Source organism: Vipera ursinii, assembly GCF_947247035.1.
Source record: "Vipera ursinii genome assembly, chromosome: 5".
Lineage (NCBI taxonomy): Eukaryota > Metazoa > Chordata > Lepidosauria > Squamata > Viperidae > Vipera > Vipera ursinii.
This window is the reverse complement of record NC_139518.1, coordinates 62,677,832-62,697,898: the sequence shown is the minus strand read 5'-3', so window position 1 is coordinate 62,697,898 and position 20,067 is coordinate 62,677,832. Positions and strand designations below refer to the sequence as shown.

General features: G+C 35.9%; 1 protein-coding gene across 1 annotated transcript in view; it reads left to right on the top strand.

Annotated features, from left to right (window-relative positions):
- The window catches only part of LOC310640792 ((E2-independent) E3 ubiquitin-conjugating enzyme FATS), a gene marked incomplete at its 5' end in the record, with an annotated part of 188,339 nt that overhangs the window by 116,854 nt on the left and 51,418 nt on the right, over positions 1-20,067 (top strand). The window contains one exon of the mRNA XM_083363309.1: positions 3,866-4,949. Within this exon, the coding sequence (XP_083219435.1) occupies positions 3,866-4,949 (1,084 nt within the window). The remainder of the gene's footprint in view (positions 1-3,865; positions 4,950-20,067) is intronic.

Below are 20,067 nucleotides of genomic sequence, written 5' to 3'. Positions count from 1 at the left end.
CTTGAGAGACAGGCACCTGGCCGATGTGATATGAAATTCAGTTGTTGTTGTTTTTTTTACAGAGGCAGCCTTGTGCTATTCTCACAAACCTGTAGGGGCTCCATTTTTAAGAGGCTTTATGTTTCCTTAAATGGGGAAAATGTTAGAAGCAACCTGTACAGTGGCACAGACATTTCCTGGGCACAGAATATAAAATGATTCCTCTGTACATGAAAACCACAAGCTGGAGTTTATACAAATCAAATTGACTTTATTATTGCTAAAAGGAGATGGAGAAACTGAATTCAAAGACATGGGTTAAGTGATGATTGTGAAACAGATCAATAGCCACTCATGTGCAAGCTCCAAGTTCCAAAAAGCAGACCAGGAGGAGTATTGGTGTCTTTTGAACTTTGATGTTAGAGGAGATTCCTTAGAATACAGTGGACAGTGTGGGAAGAATTCAGAGAAAGAAATATTTTGGGGAATATTAAAAAGGCAGAATATATTTCCCCAAAGGAATAATGGAGAAGAACTTTAAAAAGGCAGAAACTTCTGCACACCGCCCCCCAGCCAGACAACTCAGCAGAAACCAGATTTTAGAAATGCAGTTGTAATAATCCATTCAGGAAGGTTGGAGCCTTCCAGCTAGAAACTGAAGAGATCAGGAAGACAAAAGACCCTTAAAATCTACATACCCCGTCCAAATTCTAAGGACAGGAAACCCACCACTATCAGAATACCAGAAAGGCACAGGTCAAAGTACATGACACAGGAAATACAAAGCCTCAAACAGGAACAGGAAACAACCTCAAGAGCCCCAGAAGGTATAAAAACCCACTCCCTGCTACACGTGGTCATTCTTTTTTCCCAGAGCCATCTTTCTATCTGGCTCTGTTCTTCAATAAACTACAACCTTCTTTCTAAAGCAGTCACCATTTTGTTTATGCCCGGCTTGGACTGGACCCTGATGAAGACTTTTCCTTCAACAACAGGGAAGAAAATTGATGGATCATTGAACAATTCAATCCAGAGTTCTCACCTGAGGCACAGATGCCCAAGCTCAAATTAGCCTATTTCAGACACATGGTTAACAATGGTTAACAATGAACAAATAAGAAATAATTTGTCAACCTGAATTATTATACTTTTATTACAGAATAGTTAAATTAAGCAACTTGCCCTCCATGTTGGTTAACTCTGCAGAAAAGCAGTTTTTTTTCCCCCATAGGGAATCCTGCTTGCTTTAGAAAGCACTTACTCTCACTTTTAAAAGTTTGCTATGCCATAATGACATTTCTTGTCATTGCTACAGTTTTATATACACTGGGTAACAGAAAAAAATCACAACAAACTCATTATCAATGAGCCTTCTTATTCAGGTGCATACATACCACTACACATAAACAGGATTTGCTGCTGCCTTTTTCCATGTGTCTCTCTCCTTGATTGCACAGCATCATTTTTAAATGCTGATTTCTTTAAACAGGCAGGTTTAGAAGAATCTATACAATTTGCTAAGGAAAAGATGGTAATATTAATGAAGGAGAAATCAATCCCCTGTTGAGCATGTTTTTCTCACTTTAGTTCTCTTGGGATCATAGCCTCTGGACATAACCCACTGAGGAATTCTCAAGAACAAATCCTAACAGAGTAAATTGGGGTGACCTTATTTTTTCACTGGATTGTACTACAGGGGAGAAAACTGGAGCTGTATAATTTAATATGAAGATATTCCATTTCTCTCTCCTCCCCCCCAGTTTGCCCTGCTGCTATATAGAACGAAAGTGTATTCTCATTGCAAGTTTTTTCCCCCAAAAATTCTTTGCAATCAATTTTGATCTTGATTATTCTCCAGCAAATTTCTGAGTAATTCAATATTCAATATTTTATTATCTGTACTTAGGACACAGTGTTATTTTATTTTATTTGGCCTTTTTATAATATTTTGTAATTCTATGGTTTTCACACTTTCGTGTTTATGGTGGTGCTCTGTTGCTTTGTTAACTAAGTAATTTTCTGCGAATCTTTCAATACTGGTAGTCCTCAACTTACGACCACAATTGAACCCAAATTTATGTTGCTAAGCAAGACATTTAAGTGAATTTTGCCCCATTTTGCAACATTTCTTGCCATAGTTGTTAAGTGAATCACTACAGCTGTTTATAAGATAATTGTTAAATGAAACTGGCTTCCCTATTGACTTTGCTTATCAGAAGGCTGCAAAAGGTGATCACATGATGCCGGGACACTACAGCCATCATAAATATAAGACAGTTGCCAAGCACCTGAATTTTGATTATGTGACCACAGGGATGCTGCAACTGTAGTAAGTGTGAAAAACAAGCATAATTCTTTTTTTCCAGTGCCATTGTAACTTCAAACTGTCACTAAATGAACGATTGTAAGTCAAGGACTACCTGTAACTATTGAACTAGATAGTCTATTAAATTGGCAATTACATCTCCATAACTGCTTACCAACAATCCAGAAGTTTGTTCAAAACGTTTGTTCTAACTAGGAGTGTCATATCATCTTTAATTAGTGAATTCTTTAAAGTAACAGCATATTTTTATGACTCATGAGTTACTTTAAAAAATAGTAGAGAAGTTCTGTTCTTATACGGGATCCGAAGCATTTCTTTGAAATAATTACTCCCTCCTTTAAAAGAGCCAAAAAACATTTTCACTGAGATTTTATTTTTGGGCACACAATTTAAACAAAGCTTTGCTGAATTTTAAATCTTCATAGAAAACAGTAGATGACTCCTAAAAGCTCATTTTCCCAGTGTTTTAATTTGTATTGCTTTGTTCTTAGATTAGTCCAGAGTCTAATAGTATAATTCTGATTTTGGGTGGGTATATAAATATTTAATGCTAGATGATCCACATAAATTGAAAATTGGCAAGGCACAAAATAAGCGTACCAATCTGTAAAATATACATGTAAATAAAGACTAGTATTCTAATAATAGACTCTGTTGCTATTGTAGAATTTTTAACTTATACTCCATGAAAAGAATTATTCAATTTGCATTTGTATTAATCCTAGTTGGATGAAATTTTATGTTATTCCCAATTAACTTTATTTTCCATCATAGGACAAATGTGAAAATATTGAAAAATACAAAAAAAATTGTTTTAAAGTAATTGCTTTGTTTAAAGGAAATCAGTTTAGATCAAGCACAGTGGTTGTCATAGTTAGAAAACTGGTTTTAGATCATGTCAAAAAGGGTTGGGACATCCCCCTGCTCATCATTTGTGTCACCAGTGTGATAAACAGATGTGATAAACAGTAAGAGAGCTATATATTTTTACAAGCACAATAGAAGTATTGTATCTCTTTCTCTGCCAGTCATTCTTGATGCTTTTATGCAACTGCATTGAACCAGCTTCCACAGAAATGCTGCATAGAAAATAGCAGTCCACCTACGTAATTCATTTTGCCAGGCACTCGGAGTGTAAGTGCTTAAAGTGCTTTAATATTTCAGTACATCGGCATGAAAACACAGGGTGATTTAGATTATAATCTGCAATTGACAGTTACTATTGGCATTTACATTGTTAAACAAACACAGGGCTGCATATCCAACTGAGCGGATCAATTAATCATTCAAAATAACAGTTCTATGAAATGTGTAATTTGCACATAAAATTGTATTTTTACTTTTCCTTTCACAGACCTCTGTAAATGGGTTTTGCACATTTCTGTTTTAAAAATTACATAAACAGAATTGGGGAAAGAAAGATATAACAAGAGGCACAATGTAAAACTTAGCATAGATTTTACTATAATTTTTTCCTATATATTTTTTTCCCTCATATACATTTTTCCTTTGTGTTTCCAGTTTACCGCATGTTACTTATTTGGGTCTTTTCCTCTGCAGGTCTCCCTTCCATCACAAAATGCAAAAATGATTTCATCTCTTCTCATTTCACAGACGATTGATGAAAATAAATCAAGGGAAAATAAGACTGTTTTCCCTATGCAGTCTGTAATCACCCAATCTGATGTTTATCACATGAACCAATCTTTGGCTAATCATAACTCAGTCAACATTAATACAGCATTCATATTTCTTCCAAGAACATTAGGATTCCAGACAACTTCTGAGGGAAATGTATTTAATAGCAAAGAAGAGAAACAATGGAAGAAAGGTTTTGCTTCCATTACAATCACTGCTAGGAGAGTTATTCCACCTTCGAACAATAAAATGCAGAGAAATACTTTTGCCCCTTCTTGCTTGGAATGCCAGGAAAAAAATAAGCTGCTAATAACAACAATTCCCGCTTCAGATGTAACTGGCTTAAGTAAACTCTCTAAATCTTTGCATTCTCAAGCACACGACCAAAATCGAAGTGTCAGTGGAATAAAGGTTTCTGAGTCTTGTCTGCAGAGATATAAGGGGCAATCTGGCTGGATTTCCAGCCCCCCAAAGAGAATGATCCCCTCAGATAACACCCATAAGAAGCAGACACCTCTTTCTTTCACTTCCAGTGTCTACCTCACTATTTCCCAACAGTGTCCCAAAACAATATATTATGTAGACAAGTCTCTTTTGGTACCTCTTGATCAACTTCGGACTAATACTCAAAAAATGCATCGGTCAATAGTGTCTTTTAATATAAATTGCAGTTCTCAAAATACAACACCAGATGGAGTGGATAGTTTAGCTAATGGAGAGCTAATCACAAAATTACTTAAGTTCCCAGTGGATCATAAGACATCATTCAAAGCAATTTGGAATGCAGATCTCAAAGATAACTTCTTGGATAAAAAACAGAGTCTGGAAATTGAATCTTTAGGAACCAAAGATTTCTGGAAAAATGCCTCTCCATCTGAAACTCTGTCAGTTCTGACCAGTTCTCAGGAAACTGATAATTTAAGACAAATAAAGAAGAATGATGTACCTTCAAGTGATAATCCCAAGACATTATCTGGTTACATTCCTCATTGGGCTTACTATGAAGGTAAGTAGGTTAAAGGGATCCTAACATAATGTATGAGATATCAAAGACTGTCTAAACATTTATCAATTATGGGTTTATTGTTTTTTACAGATTCTCACAAGAAAGTAAATATTACATTGTCATAAAAGGTACAGGTATTTTTTTGGTATCTTGTCCATCCTCCTCTTCCATGCAGAAATAAACATCTCGTGACAGGTGTTCTCCCTTATCTGATAACCTCCAGGAAAAGGGAATTCACTATTGGTCAAGGCAGTTTATTTACAGCTTAAAAGGTCTTCTTTCTAAGGTTCATTTTGAATCTCCTTTCTTTTAATTTCAACTTGATTGATTCCCCCTTGGAATCTAGATTCCTTATCATCCCAGAAGCTGTCTTTTGAAGTCTCTCTAGCTTCTCAATGTTCTCTTTAAAATGCAGTGCCCAGAATTGGAAATGCTACCCTACATGGGATGTAATAAATGCAGAGTACAAAGAATTAATTGCTTTGTTAATGCAGCCCACTGGTTTTATTTGCTTGGATATTATGAATCTGAGAGCCATTCAGGAAATCTTATGTTTGCGATTTAGTTATTGATTCATTAGTATTCCAACACAGCCTTTATTTGAGATTTTTTTTTCTATCTACAAATATTGGGGTGTCCAACTGTACAAGTAGTCCTCGACTTACAATCAAAATTGAGCCCAAATTTTTGTTGCTAAGTGAAACATTTGTTAAGTGAGTTTTGCCTCATTTTATGGCTTTTCTTGCCACAGACGTTAAGTGAATCACTGCAGTTGTTAAGTTAATAATATGGTTGTTAAGTGAATCTGGCTTCCCCATTGACTTTGCTTGTCAGGAGGTGACAAAAGGTGATCACATGACCCCGGGGACACTGCAACCATCATAAATATGAATCATCCAGGCATCCGAAAGTTGATCAAGTGACCATGGGGTTGCTGCAACAGCTGTAAGTGTGAAAAACCATCATAAGTCACTTTTTTCAGTGCTGTTGTAACTGCGAACAGACACTAGATGAACGGTTATAAGTCAAGGACCACTTGTGCAAGAGATAGGTTCCCAGAATCAAAGCACTAAAATATAAAGTGGTCCTAATGTTATAGTGCAAGGTCTATTGATGCAAATACAAGTTATGTAGCCACAGCTGCTAAAGCAGCAACTAGTGAGGAATAATCATCCTAAAATTTAAAGCTGGTAAATGCTCCCATGCCCAGGAAAAGCTTTGTATAATTGTATGTGGGAATGATCTTAGGAGACAGGAGGAAGGGTTGCAGACTAGACAGTCGTCATGCAAAAGCTATGACAATTCACAGAAGCAGAGGGAAACATTTCAAAACAGACTTTCCCTAGTTTTCTGAAGAGTAAGAAGAGTAAAGGAGAGAGGCTTGCAGGATTGATGTTAGCTCTTTGAGGTAGTCCAGACAAGAAGCACACCAATGAATGTTAGCTCTACTTTTATTGTAAGTATACATTAACAGAATAGTTCAATTCCTCTCCTTATTTATCTTCACTCTCCAGAAAACTAGAGAGGGTCCCTTCTGAAACACTTCCCATGCCCCCCCCTGCTTCTACAGACTGAGATACCATTTGATTGATGATTTTCTAGTCTGTGGTCTTTTCCCCCCTCCAAGGTCATTCCCACATACCACTACACTTTGGCAGAACAATGATCTCTTGCATCCCCACTGTCCATCCAAAATTGGCTCCAAAGTGTTGGGGAATTCAACAGAAATGCATAATTGTATACAAAAATAAACGGAACATTTCATACTGTTCTACCAAATGTGTCTCTGAACATGAGAGGCCCACATTCAGGGTAGAAATGGGGATGTCAGTGTGTTGGGTACTGTAGTCTGTCATGATCCAGGCTAAAGCACACCATTATGCATTTACATTTCACATCAGCTCATGTTCCCTTTAGCTATTTTCCCATCTGAAAGCCAAAATTAGCCAAATTTGCTTTGATTTTCAGTGGCTATGGTACCTCTATCTATATACTACTAAAACACTTGTCTTTAACTGGGCAAAATGGTGCACTGTAGGGCAAAATCAAGGTACCCCAAATGGCTAATTTACATCTGTGTGTCGTGTCTCCCATGGACTGAAATTTGGCAAATGTTGTAAAACATTTTATGACACACAAAAAAAGACCATTTTACGACATAATACAAAATGTGATAAAACGTTTCCTGTGATCAACCCCGGATAGTGGACTATGCTATATAATTCGACATGGGCTGGTTAACTTCCTGAATTTTAAGAGCTTTCCAAGTACACTAGGAGTGTTGTGACTGCTGAAGACAATGAGGAATCTGGTAAGGAAGTCTCTCTTGACACAGTGACCCAACAGTTTGTCTGTTATATTTAAAAATGAAAGTCAAAATATTGCTCTTAGCACAATACTTATCAGGCATTTGGAAATGTGCCCGTAGAGACTAACCCACAACATGCCTATGAAACAAACCAAAAGGATCACATCTAGTAGACATCTCATTACTTTCAGTTATCTTTGGGTTATTTACAACAGTTCAACTAGCTTTTGAAAAATGAGGTATGAAGTAAAACTATAAAGAATAGTTAGATGGAAAAAATAGAAAACATGCAGAGTGAATTTAGGTGGGTAATACAGCATTGACTTTCACAGGAAGTAAAAAAAAAATGTGCAAGAGAAATCAGAAGGCAAGTCATGTTGTTTCTTTCCTGAGGTAGAAAGTCTGAATAGGATGATTGGTCAGCTATATTATTTAAAGGTTCCCTAGGGTGATCAGTATCAGTTTGCCTACCCTGTAATTCCTTTGTTTGTAGCTGCATTTGAAAGAACCATATGTTTATTATTTGTTTTAACAATGTTGACACAATGTTGCAACTATAAATCCTTGCTGTAGCCCACTTGTATCTCAGTGGTTGTTCCCTTTGGCCCCAAATTGTTAAACATTGTTAAAAGAAATCTTGTAACTGCAGAACTATTGGAAGTTTTTTTAAAAGATTTTGCTTTTGCTTTTCTTTTTCTTTTTTTAAATCTTACTTCATTTGGGAGGTTGCCACTAAAAAACAAGCAGTAATGAAACAATAATTAAAGACAGGAGTTTTAATTCTTCAAGAAATGTTTGTTTGCCGCTTAAAAAACTAATTCCATCATGGAAAGGATTAAAAGATAGTTCTACTAAGCATTATTCACAATAAAATTATTATTAAAAGAAGCTATTATGGTCTTTTAGACAATTGAATTATATAGTTAATCTGGGCTGGTTTTGTCTCCAAATTTGTAAGTTCTGCAAATTCAAAGCAACCATTTATTTTTTTTTATTTTTTTTTAAAAAACCATTTCTGCAATGCCATTACCATTTTTATTTTTCAGACAAAATAAGGAGATATTCACAGGCCTCATACTGCCATCATGCAAATGATGTGAATTATGCAGTACACTTGAGTCATACCATGTGTCAAGAAATAGGCATGGTAGGTCTAGGACTGTTCTTTATTGTTATAGGCTAGAATAAAGCCTGCCCCAATTTTTATCTGCACCATCCAATACCAAACAAAATCAAGGTAGGGTAATCTTGAGTTTCTTTCTCATGCTTTTTTTCTTTCTCAGGATTGAGTAATCTTTTCTACCAGTCCTTTTTTGAAGGTTCACATTCCCAAAGCCATTCCTTCATATCACTTCTCCCTGCTGCATGTGAAGATAGACCCCAAAATTCATCGAAAAGTGACCCTTGTCCTGTTTTTTGTTTGGCAACTACTAGTGGACAGTCCGATGTGCAGGAAGCAAAGAATCTTTTGCATCCTGGTGTTTATTGTATGTCAATATTGGCAGCAGTTCAGGAAACTGAGATGTGGAGGGCACGCAGGGAACAGCACTGAAGGAATGTTTTTTTCATTCTCAGTGCTGAATAATATTTTCAGCTTTCCCTTAACAATTTGCTGAATGCTTCCCCTCTCCTAAAGCCAGATTTACATTCCTTCAGGTTGCAACTGATGTGAATTCCATAATTACTCTACTTGGCACAATTATGCTAGGGGCACATTTTTTTCCCTATTTATTTATCACATTTAGAAAGCATATAAATATTATAACAGAAAGCAGATTAAAACAAGAATAAAACATTTAAAATTCAGAATTGAAAGGCAGGTGAAGGCCTTCAAGGTGTGTATCTTTATGGCCCCTAAGAGAGTCAGCAGAGCCAGGTTTTCAGATATTTCCAGAAGGCCAAGCGAGTGGGGGCCCATCTTGTCTCTGGGGGGAGAATGTTCCAAAAGGTGGGGGCAAGCACAGAGAAGGCCTCCTCCCATGGCTGCCTTTAACTGTCAAAAGCTGCTTGATGTACTACTTCTCACTTCACCTAATTTGTCATCTTAGTTTTAGTGGTTTCAGCTGGTGGAGTAGCTATTGCTTTAGTATATGGGATACAAATTTATCACAGTACTATGGTAGCTCCAGTCACTTTTTCTAAGGTAGTGGCTCTTAAACTCAGGGCAATGAGCCCCAAAGGCATATCCTGGGAGTAATAGGGCAATTTATAATTGCTTGTTGTAAGTCAAGGATCCAGTTTGGACTGCCATTGCTGAGGTGCTTATATAAAACAATAGACTCTAGGTTTCTGTCAGGGTAATAACATTATTCAAGACTGGGAAAAGAGTAATAGGTCAGAGAGTTGTTGAATCACTGATGTAGGGAAATGGCCATTCTATAATAAGTTTCACGAATGGTAAGGGAGATATGTTTTTTTTAAATTTTAATTCCATTTATATCCCGCCCTTCTCCGAAGACTCAGGGCGGCTTACAAGCTTAGCAGTAGCCTTCATTCTATGTATATGCCTGCTTATTAGGGCTTTCACACACACCCCCAAGCGGCATTATTACAAAGTCAGCTTAATTGCCCCCAACAATCTGGGTCCTCATTTTACCTACCTCGGAAGGATGGAAGGCTGAGTCAACCTTGAGCCTGGTGGGATGCGAACCTTAATATATTAAACACTAGAGCAAACATCATCCTACCTTGTAAATTAAACATGCAATCTGGTTAAGATCAATTTGTGCTCTTATTAGTAAATATGGCCTCTTTGATGCTTTACAGCATTTTCTAGAGATGTCCTACAGGCTATTTCCAGATAGTATAGAAAATGACTATATCATAAATCTCTGCTACAGCAAAGTCCCTTTCTTCCCTAGATTTTGATTAACCAAGTTTGGAAACCTGAAAGAAACATTTATTAGTCAGCGGGGTAAAACATTAAATTGATACGAGCCTTGGGGAGTGATAAAGATGGGACACTCCTGAGCATAGTCATTTAAGGGCACCTAAATAACCCCTTAGTTAAGTCTAGCATGGTGATGAATCAAGTCCCTTCCAAATATTCCAGAAGTTCATCCAGGCATCAGGTAGCTTTCAGGAGTTCGTCTACCTCTCTCCCTTAACAGTCTCCCAAATAGATATTGTCTGAAACATTCACTTTTCTTTACAATTCAACTGAGATACTGTGTAGACCAGTTTCCTTGGCCCTATATTGTTTTAGGATAGTCACATAACGACAGCCTAGTATGGAGTATTGTCCCTAGGAGTTCCACTTTATTCTTCTTCCCATTAATGCTGGATCAAGTGCAAAAAGCCTTGGATTTTCCACCTATAAACAAGCTCAAAGGGTAGAACTCAAGACTTGGATATGGCACTGTCCAGTAAGCAAAGAGCAACTAGGACAAGTTGTTTTAGAATGTTGAGTAACACATTTGTGGCTCCTAGTCCCCATAGTTCCATTAAGCTTTTCAGCTAGGCAGTTTGCCTAAAAATGGTAAAGGACAGACATCAATTCCTCTATTCTGGATATTATGCATAATTGTATCATCACTTCTGACATTTAATTTATGGCAGATTCATTGGTCGTCTCAGGCACTCTATCCCAGCATGTCTGTTAAGACTTGACTCACACATTTGGCATCAATGTGGCTTAGAGTCATCACATCCATTTGTTGTGTCAGCCATTTGAGGCACCACAAGGACTACTGGAAATCTATTTTATTGCTGTAGAAGTATAATTACAGAATCTTGAACTCCTGTCAGAGTTTCCTTCTACCCCTTCTAATGCCAAACAGAACAAAGGCGTGGTTATGTTGATTTTCCTTCTCACCCTTCTTTCGCAGGGTTATGCTGATGTTTAACAATTCTTGCATCTCTTCTTAAGGACTCTGCACATGGGGTAGCATCATCTACTGAGGCTCTGATATGCTACTTGTCCCTGGGTATCTTCAGATGCATTGGTCCCAAAATATCTTTTGTTATCCTTTGAAAAAGTATTTATCAGTAAGGAATATAAATGGACTTTAAGTAAGGGCAATTCTCCATGAACTAGCATGTGTTATAAGATTTCTCATCTTTCCTACAAGCCCCCCCCCTCCAGTGGAAGTTTGGAGCCAGTCTATGTTATAGATTATACCTATCCCCACATGTCTTCCTGGATAATTCACTATCCTTAAGGGAATAGATGGATACCATGGCGCATCTGTCAGGCTCTATTCTTGTCTATGCTACCTTGCACATTACCTTTGCATAGAGAAACATTTAATGAGGTATTATTGTTCTCTTGTTCGTTTCTGGAGTAATATTTTATTTATTAGTTAGTTTGTTAAATTTATATGCCACCCATCTCACTTGCCTACCGTAAGGCATATATTTCTTTAATTTCTACAGTTACATTGCATTCTGTGCAGAGACTGTCTTTAGTGATTTAGTATTATGAACAAAATTCAAATAAATAAAAAGTTAACTTATTCATTTTGCTAGTGTATTAACTAACCATTGCATCCTGTATACTCTTATAAACCAGTCCCGATCTAACTTGTTTATAATCACTCTTACATAAACCTATTTTGTGCAAATTTTGATAAACCCATTTAAGTCAGCGTCTCTTCCAATTTTCATATTCTAACCCAAGCTGTGGAATTCCTCTGATCTGTGACCAAACAGCTGTTAATGCCTTTAAAATCAGTTCAGTGTATTATAACCATCATGACATTTCATTTGTATTTTCTTTCAGTAGGCTAAGCTGAGTAACTGATAGGATTGTTCACCCTTTTGTTTGAATGGATCTATCTCACAATGTTTTTGAAATTATTTAAAGTTTTTTTATATGTGTAAGGATCAACATCTGCCTTTTGAGATACCAATGCCATAAGTATGCAGCTATTCATTTCTGTGTATGTTGATTGTTATTTTGTTATAAAGGTGTAAATATAGTACCTGAATCAAAACTTGCAATGTTTTAAGACACAATGAATTAAACTGAATGTCAGTCTTCCCTACAAATATCACAGTATCACTGTCCATAATGTTTGATATTGTTCTCCCAGTCTGAAATTATCTTTGAGAACCAATAAGTCAAATTTCTTTTTACCTGCTTATGTTTTGTTCACTTGGATAAGTACTTAATCTAGAATCAGACAGCTTTTCTTCTTTAAATGTGTTTTTCATAGCATGATATCTCATTTTTCCCCTCTGTGGCTTTAACATTGGCATTGTCTTGCCCCCAACTATAATTTAGGTGGCTTTATTCTGCCATTTTCCAAACTGCAACATACTTGATAGCTGCAAAATACTTAAGAGAGCAAACAGAGTCATTATAAGATATCATTATGCTGGCAGCTCTTTCTATTGCCACAGAAAGAACTGGATTTCACTAAATATTGTTGCAGCACTTTTGTTGCTGATTCAGGAGATCCCAGTTTGTTAGCAACTTAAATATCTAACACTTCAGTATCCCTCAGGGCTTGGCTGTTTCTGTAATAATAACAGCAATCAAGATTCCCTAGATATTGCACCAACTGGTAACTCAAAAGCAATTAGATTTGTAGAAACTGAGTCAATTGTTGATGATGACGCTGAAAGGATGTTTCAAAAATAAATGCCCAGAAATGAGTAATTCTTGATTTTATTTCCTCAAATTAAAAAGTTCATCTTTAATAATAGAAGCTTAGGAACATTTTTAATGCTTTGGTTGAGTAATACTGCATCAAAACCTTTCCTTACAAAGTCTTAAAGAATTGTCAGATACGGAAATAAAATTGTTTTAGTCTTAGAAAATCTTTCCAGAAAACCTGCAATAGATATTGGAGGGCACGCAACTGTGGAGAAGAATGAGTATCCCCAACATTCCCCATTAATGGCTGCGATGGGAAAAGGAATATTAGGGGTTACAGTTCTACAACATCCAGAAGGCCACCATTCCCAATATCTGTCTGATTAGGAATAATAGTCAAAACAATTTGGATGCCTACAATAGTGAGTTACCCTGAAACTATTAAATAGGCCAAACAATTTGAGCTCTCAACAACATTTTCATTTTATTTAGGGAGCTCATAGATTGACTGCAAAATTCCAGATGACCAGTTATGGCAGCAAAGACGTGTAGGAAACATTTTGTGGCCCAGATACAGCAGATATAATATAGTGTATCATATAGTGTACATCTCTAAGGGCTTTTCTGCACTGCTCTATCACCCCTCCCAGACCATTTTTAAATGATAGGGGTAAATGATAAGACTTTATACTCAGTTCCTTCCCCCTTTGTAAATGCCCCTCTGACATTTGAGCACATTTTCTTGCTGCAATTTTTAAGCACGCTTTCCCCTTTTATGTTGCCTCGAGCAGTCTTGTCCGTTTTGACTAGTGCACTTTACTTTGCTCCAGGCTATCCTTAGCACTTCATTGCCTGCTTTGCAGAGGCAGAAATGGCCCTTCAGCCTGAGTCATGGTGACCAAAGTCTCTAATGTCTTCCAGAGCTAAATTTACCAGGAATGTTGTGGTAGCTCAGTGGTTATATGCGCTGTATAAAGGGAAGATTGTTTGCTTGAAACCCAGCAGACGCATTTAAAAATATCCTTCTGAGATACTTACTTCTTAAGAAAAATATCCAGTTGGGCATTGTTTCATTATTTTTGCAGTCATAAGGTAGAAGGATTTGATCCTCACAGAAATTAAAAACAACTTCTGCCAAGTTTCCAATCAGTAACCACCTCTTACAATATTAGACAACACAGTATCAACAGTAGAGACTTTCACATTTCTGGTCTGTAATCTCCCAAGACTTGAAATAGACACCTAACATGAGAACCATCGTTAAAAAGGCACAACGAGGAATGTTGTTCCTGCGTCAACTCAGAAAACTCAGATTGCCCAAGGATCTGCTGATAACAGTTCTACAGAGGAATTATGGAGTCTGTCATTTGTACCTCTGTAACTGTCTTATTTGGCACAGCAATCAAACAGGACAGGTACAGACTTCAATGGATAGTTAGAACTGCAGGAAAAAAAAACAACTGCAATGAGCCTGCTTTCCATGGAGGACCTGTATACTGCACAAACCAGAAAGACGGCTGAGGAGATATCTACAGAGGTCTCACATCCTGGATATAAACTGTTTCAACTTCTCCCCTCAATACACCCTTGTATTTATTGGCCTCTAAACAATCTTGAAATAACTTCCAATACTTTTTATGAAACTCTATAACTTTCTGAAGTAGTTAGAGTTTTTTCTGAACTATATATCTTTCACTTCTTTACTTTCATGTTTAAGTTGTAGTACTCTGAAGCTCATTGTGCTTCCCCCCCCCCATAAAAATAATGGATTTGATTTTATGCAGGGCTACTGTTTTTATGACACCAGATAGAATATTTTATAAACAGAATTTAATATATAATTGAACAATAGTGTTTAACAGCTATGAAGTTCTTACTTAGCAGTATGTTTTATGACATTTTATGACATTTTGTATTATATCATAAAATGTTCTATAAAAGTTGCAGAATTTCTATGCCACACTCACAGGCCCCTAATTCTGTAAATTTTAATAGTATGTTTTCTTTCCCATTGATGAAAATATTACAAATATTCAGAAAGAATATTATTTCCTAGGTTCAAGTAAGCAAAGATATGTAACAAATATGGTTGTACCTTAAGAATGCTAATTATTTTAAATCCTGTGACTTAGTTGTATGTTCCTGGATTCCAACCTTTAAGTCTCCCATCAAAGATTTGTTCAATGCTTTATTACGGTTTTAAATAAGAATTCAGGCATACACAAAATACACCCTTAAACATGTGATACACTAGTGCTGTAATAAACAAATGGGCCCTGCTGGAGGTATCATAAAACAACAGGTCCTCGAGCCTGGAGAGCAGAAATTTGCCCCCCATGTCACCTTTAGGATTCTGTTAGCCAACACACACACACACACACACACACACACACACACACTTCATCTGGACGATCAGAGATTTTATCTCCTGTAGTAACCTTAAATAGATATTAGCATAAAAACCTACATTGTAAGAATATGCACTTTAACATTTCCTAGATTTGCACAGACAAAGTCTCTTGGTGCCTGAAAGACTGTAAAATCTGCCTTCTAAAATAGCTGAAAGAAAAGCATTAAAACAAGTTCTGGAGAAGGCCCAGGGATAGTGATTTCAGATAATCCCCAAACTGTTTTAGACTTGCTGTAATAGTTCAGCTGATACAGCCTGACTGAATTCTTGTTGTACGTAACTCATTGTTTCCAGTCTGCTTAATCACCTTCTTAACCTTGTCACAACTGGATCTTAAAAAGTAGGATAAGTAGGAAGGGTGGGAAAGGGCCCTGATTGCAGCCCACCAGAGCTGAGCAACTGTTTTTGCAGAAAATAGCTAAATTGCAGCAGGACTATATTTACATTCCCAGCAGATTATTAAAATTTGGGCTAGAAAGGAAGCATATTTCAATTTAGAGGGTTTTTTGTTTCTTTCAAGGACTGAAAGATTACTTGAAATTTGAAGCATCAAATGTGTTCAAATGATTATCCATATTTTAACAATCAGTCTTGCTGCTATTAGGAAAAATCACACCTTTGATAGTTTGCTGCTTTTTCTTATGGTGTCATATCAGAGCCTTTATTAACCCTTGGGTTGATGAATAAGTGATACAATTTCAACGCTGTCTAGAGCAATATTGGGAGGTGCTTTTTTGGACTTTCTGAGATGCAATTCTGCAGTTTTTCATAAAATTACAGAGAAGAGGCCTCTTTGTGATGAATATCATTTAGTGGGAGACATATTTCCAACAATCTCCTTGGATGAAATATTTGGATGTTAAGAATAATTAGAGTTCATATGTAGGAAGATACCATATTACAAATGGCTAGCACCAGGCAAGATGTTTTGCTCCAAAGTCTACTTCTTTTCAGCTGAGTTATCATAAAAAGCGTCAAGGACTTTCTGATAACCTGGTTTAATGAATTGTACAGTCTAGATCAGACATGTCAAACTTGTGACATCACGTGACGCCACGCTACATATCGGAACTTTTTCCCCATTGCCAGCAATGGGGTGGGTGCGGTTTCCTCATGACGCATCCCGCCCGTAGGCTGGCAGTTTGACACCCCTGGTCTAGGTGATTCCTTCTTCTGCTAAAATTTGAATGACTATGGTATATTCAAGATTATTTGGAGGTGATGGTTCCTGTAGGAGCTTATCAATTTGTCTCAAGTTTTGGGGAAATAGATTTGCTGATTTTTTTTCTATCAAATAAGTATTTGTCCATAATTTGAACTGATAAAGAATGGTTTTAAACCCATATGGTTTCCACTAGATGATACTCTTGTATCTGTTTGCTCAGATTCTTGATTGACTACTACGATATTATGTTGGAATGCTTGTCATCAACTTAATAGCTAGGGTCAGCTGCTATCCAATAAACAGCAGCTGGACAAGATCAGGAAGCAAGATTTACACAGACTTTTGTAAGGTATCTTTATACTAGTACTGCAAGAATTATCAACTTCTATTTCTAGTGAGTTTGTTAAGGCAAAGTTTCTTCAAATGAATTCCGGTTGCTTGGAATTGCTTTTGTGAAATAAGACACAAGTAGACTCCTTGTCTATTTCTTGGTTGTTTATTTTTCTTGTTATTTGTCAATCATTATATGATGCCTCACAGATAGGCTCTCCTCTACTGCACAGGTGTCAAACTCGCCATGTCACGTGACGTGTCGTGACATATCACGACTCTTTTTGCATTGTCGGCAATGGGGTGGGTGTGGCTTCGGTATGATGAAATCGGCCTGCGGGTTTCAACATGTATGTATGGAGTCTGCATGTATAGCAGACTCCAAAAAGGATATGGTATCTATCTTGTTATTTGCTAATGAACTAGAGGAAATTCCAGAGTGAGCACAAAGTCTAGTAGAAAATGCAATACCTTGTCTGCCCTTGACTTATTGGATACACAATTCTCTACTGTTTACAGTAGTAGATCTCAAAGGCAGCACTGAGATTAGTTTGGTATTATCTTCCAAGTTATTCACTAGCATACTAGATGGAGATTCCAGAGGTCCATAGAATCTCTTAGAAAATACAGTGCCTTTATTATGTGGTTGTCACTTTGGAATTGAGTTTGCATACGGAGACACACACAAATAATCAGCATTTTGGTTTTTTTTCACAAGGATTAGTCTGTTGTCTCAAAATGGCCAACACCTTTTTAAAAATTGAAGATGTGCATTTCCTAATTTAAAAGAGCTATAGTTATCCTTCAGATGGAAATAGGATCTGATCAAAAACAAAAGCTTACTAATTGTGTTTTACATCCTGAAAGTCGAGAGCTCTGATTAAGGTCAGTCTCCAGATTAGCAAATAACATAGACTTCTAAGCATCCAAAGAATAAAAATTAAAAGGTGAAAAAACCCCCACTGTTTTAATATGGATTTTTTTTCTTCGAATATTTGACAACATAGCTATCTAAAATGTATTTGTGATGGCCTTTTAGAAATTCCTCAATTTTTAAAATTCTTTTAAATGTTATGCTGTTATCTGAGAAAGGAAATTTTGAAATGTGAATGTGGCAATGTTTTTTATGAATTTTGCATAATTTAGAAAATAACTATGAAATAACATAGTTTAAAATAGTTTGAGATTGTATTTAGGGCTAGTAGACATTCTGTGCCTCATTATTTTAATTTTTTCAGTTTCATTGGATAAAGTGTTGCATATTTATTAACTAATGCTAAATATTCTGGTGATGTTTTTAATGTAATCCTTATCTGTTATCAGTTTACTCACAGTTTATCCTGGGTGAAGTGCTGTTATAGAGATAGTTTTCACAGGTTTTGGGTGGCATTATTGCAATGTGATAGTGTGTTATGTGCTGTGTATAGAAGAAGACTGTGACTGAACTGAATAATGTCCAAATGATGAATGATGTTCAGATGATTTCCATGTTCAATCTTGTCTTATTTTATGATGTGATTTTAGTGGTGATACATCTACAAATACGTTTTGTACCACTGATAGGTGTATCACCTTTGCTCTGTATTCAGGGTCAGCGTAATACAAATGACACTTTTCATTTATTAAAATATATTTAAATGACTTAATCCAGTTTAACATTGAGTATACAATATAAATATATAAAAAATTGGCTATCTTTTTAAATATCTCAAGACTATAACAGTAATTAAGAGCCTTGAGCAGAATAGTAATATTTCTGCCAAATGTTTATAGGACTTTGGCTTTTTATTATTAAGATACATTTTGTGAATGACATCACTGTTTCAGCCCCACTCTCATGGATACTATATTGACATCATCCTTTATGCCATAACCTTGTTCCAAATGGGTAATACTTAGTTTTTTTAATGTACCAGTGTCTTTCATTAACCTACCTTCAGTGAGCTGTCTGATGTTTACCAGTTGTGTGATAATATTTATCAGATGTCTTGTAAATTTTGGGTAAGCTGTATTTTCTCTAAACGTTTTCCCCCAAAATTGTGTTAATGATATCTTTGGAATTATTTTGTTTAAATCATGTTAGATAGCCTGAGTCATTACACCTTATTTATATTAAATACTATTTCAGCAATAGAATCTTAACTCAGAATATTTTGTTTATGAGTCTTTTAATCAACTGGAAAAGATTTTTTCCTAAAAATGTAATTGCTAGGTATAGCTAACGTTTTGAAATCTTGGAGCCTTTAAAATAATGTTTATTTAGTTCTGCTGAAACACAGTATTGAAGACTTAATAATAGGTAATTTAATTTGGCACTTTTTGCAAAAAGGATGTGAATATTACATTTGCAGCTTTATCACTTTTGAGGTTAACTCTTGTCTTATAAGGGTGGGCTAGAATAGATCTTGCTATAATTGGAGATTAAAGCCCTGTTTTATTACAGACATGTTTCAATACTATAACAAAAACAATCCTATGAAAGTGTTCCTTTCAGAAATTATTTTGAATATTATAAATAGAATAGAAGTATAATTATTATTTAAACAATATGTGGGATCTCAGCTTAAATTATCACCAAATTAATTGTCTGTATCATAACTTTAGGGTTGTTTTTAAATTCAAGATAATTGTAGAATTCATGGAAAGCTCTGATTGTGTGATATAAATATATGTTATATTTCCTCTGCTGTTGGTGCTACTATTTTTTTTCTATTTCAAACTTATAATGATGGAAGAACAGAATTATCAAAATTGTTCTCTAGACATGGGCACTTAAAATATGGCAACCATGGGATTTGCTCATTTACAAAATTATTGCAACATTAAGTGTGACATTAAGTATGGCCAGTAACAAAAGAGAAGTGATAAAACACAAATTATCAGAAGTCAGACATAATTCAGCAGGCAAGAAAAATATCACCCTTTAAAGAATGTGAACCAATCTGCTTTTCATTAAGGTTGGCAGATACTGGCGGTGATGAAAATGTTGGCAGGCATAAAAAGTATAAAAGACTGCAAGTAGCATTCATATAAAAGAAAATATCATTAACTGTGAAATTTATTTATTTACTTACCACAGTTATTTCTATACTGCCTGATTCACACATTCTAAGAAATATAAACATTTTACAATGAGGACTTTGGCAAAACCAAATCAGTTCTGGGATTCCCCAGTCTACGGCTACCATAACATTATTAGTGGAGTTTCAATTAATTCAAAAGATGGAAGTTGAAAAGAGTAATGATATTTGATCCATGATTTTGGCATGTTGGTAGAATATTCAGTGATCCAGATATCAGAGTTGATCTTAAATCACCCATTCTAGGCTTCAATCTTTTTTTGCACTTTCCTTTCTGCTTCAACAT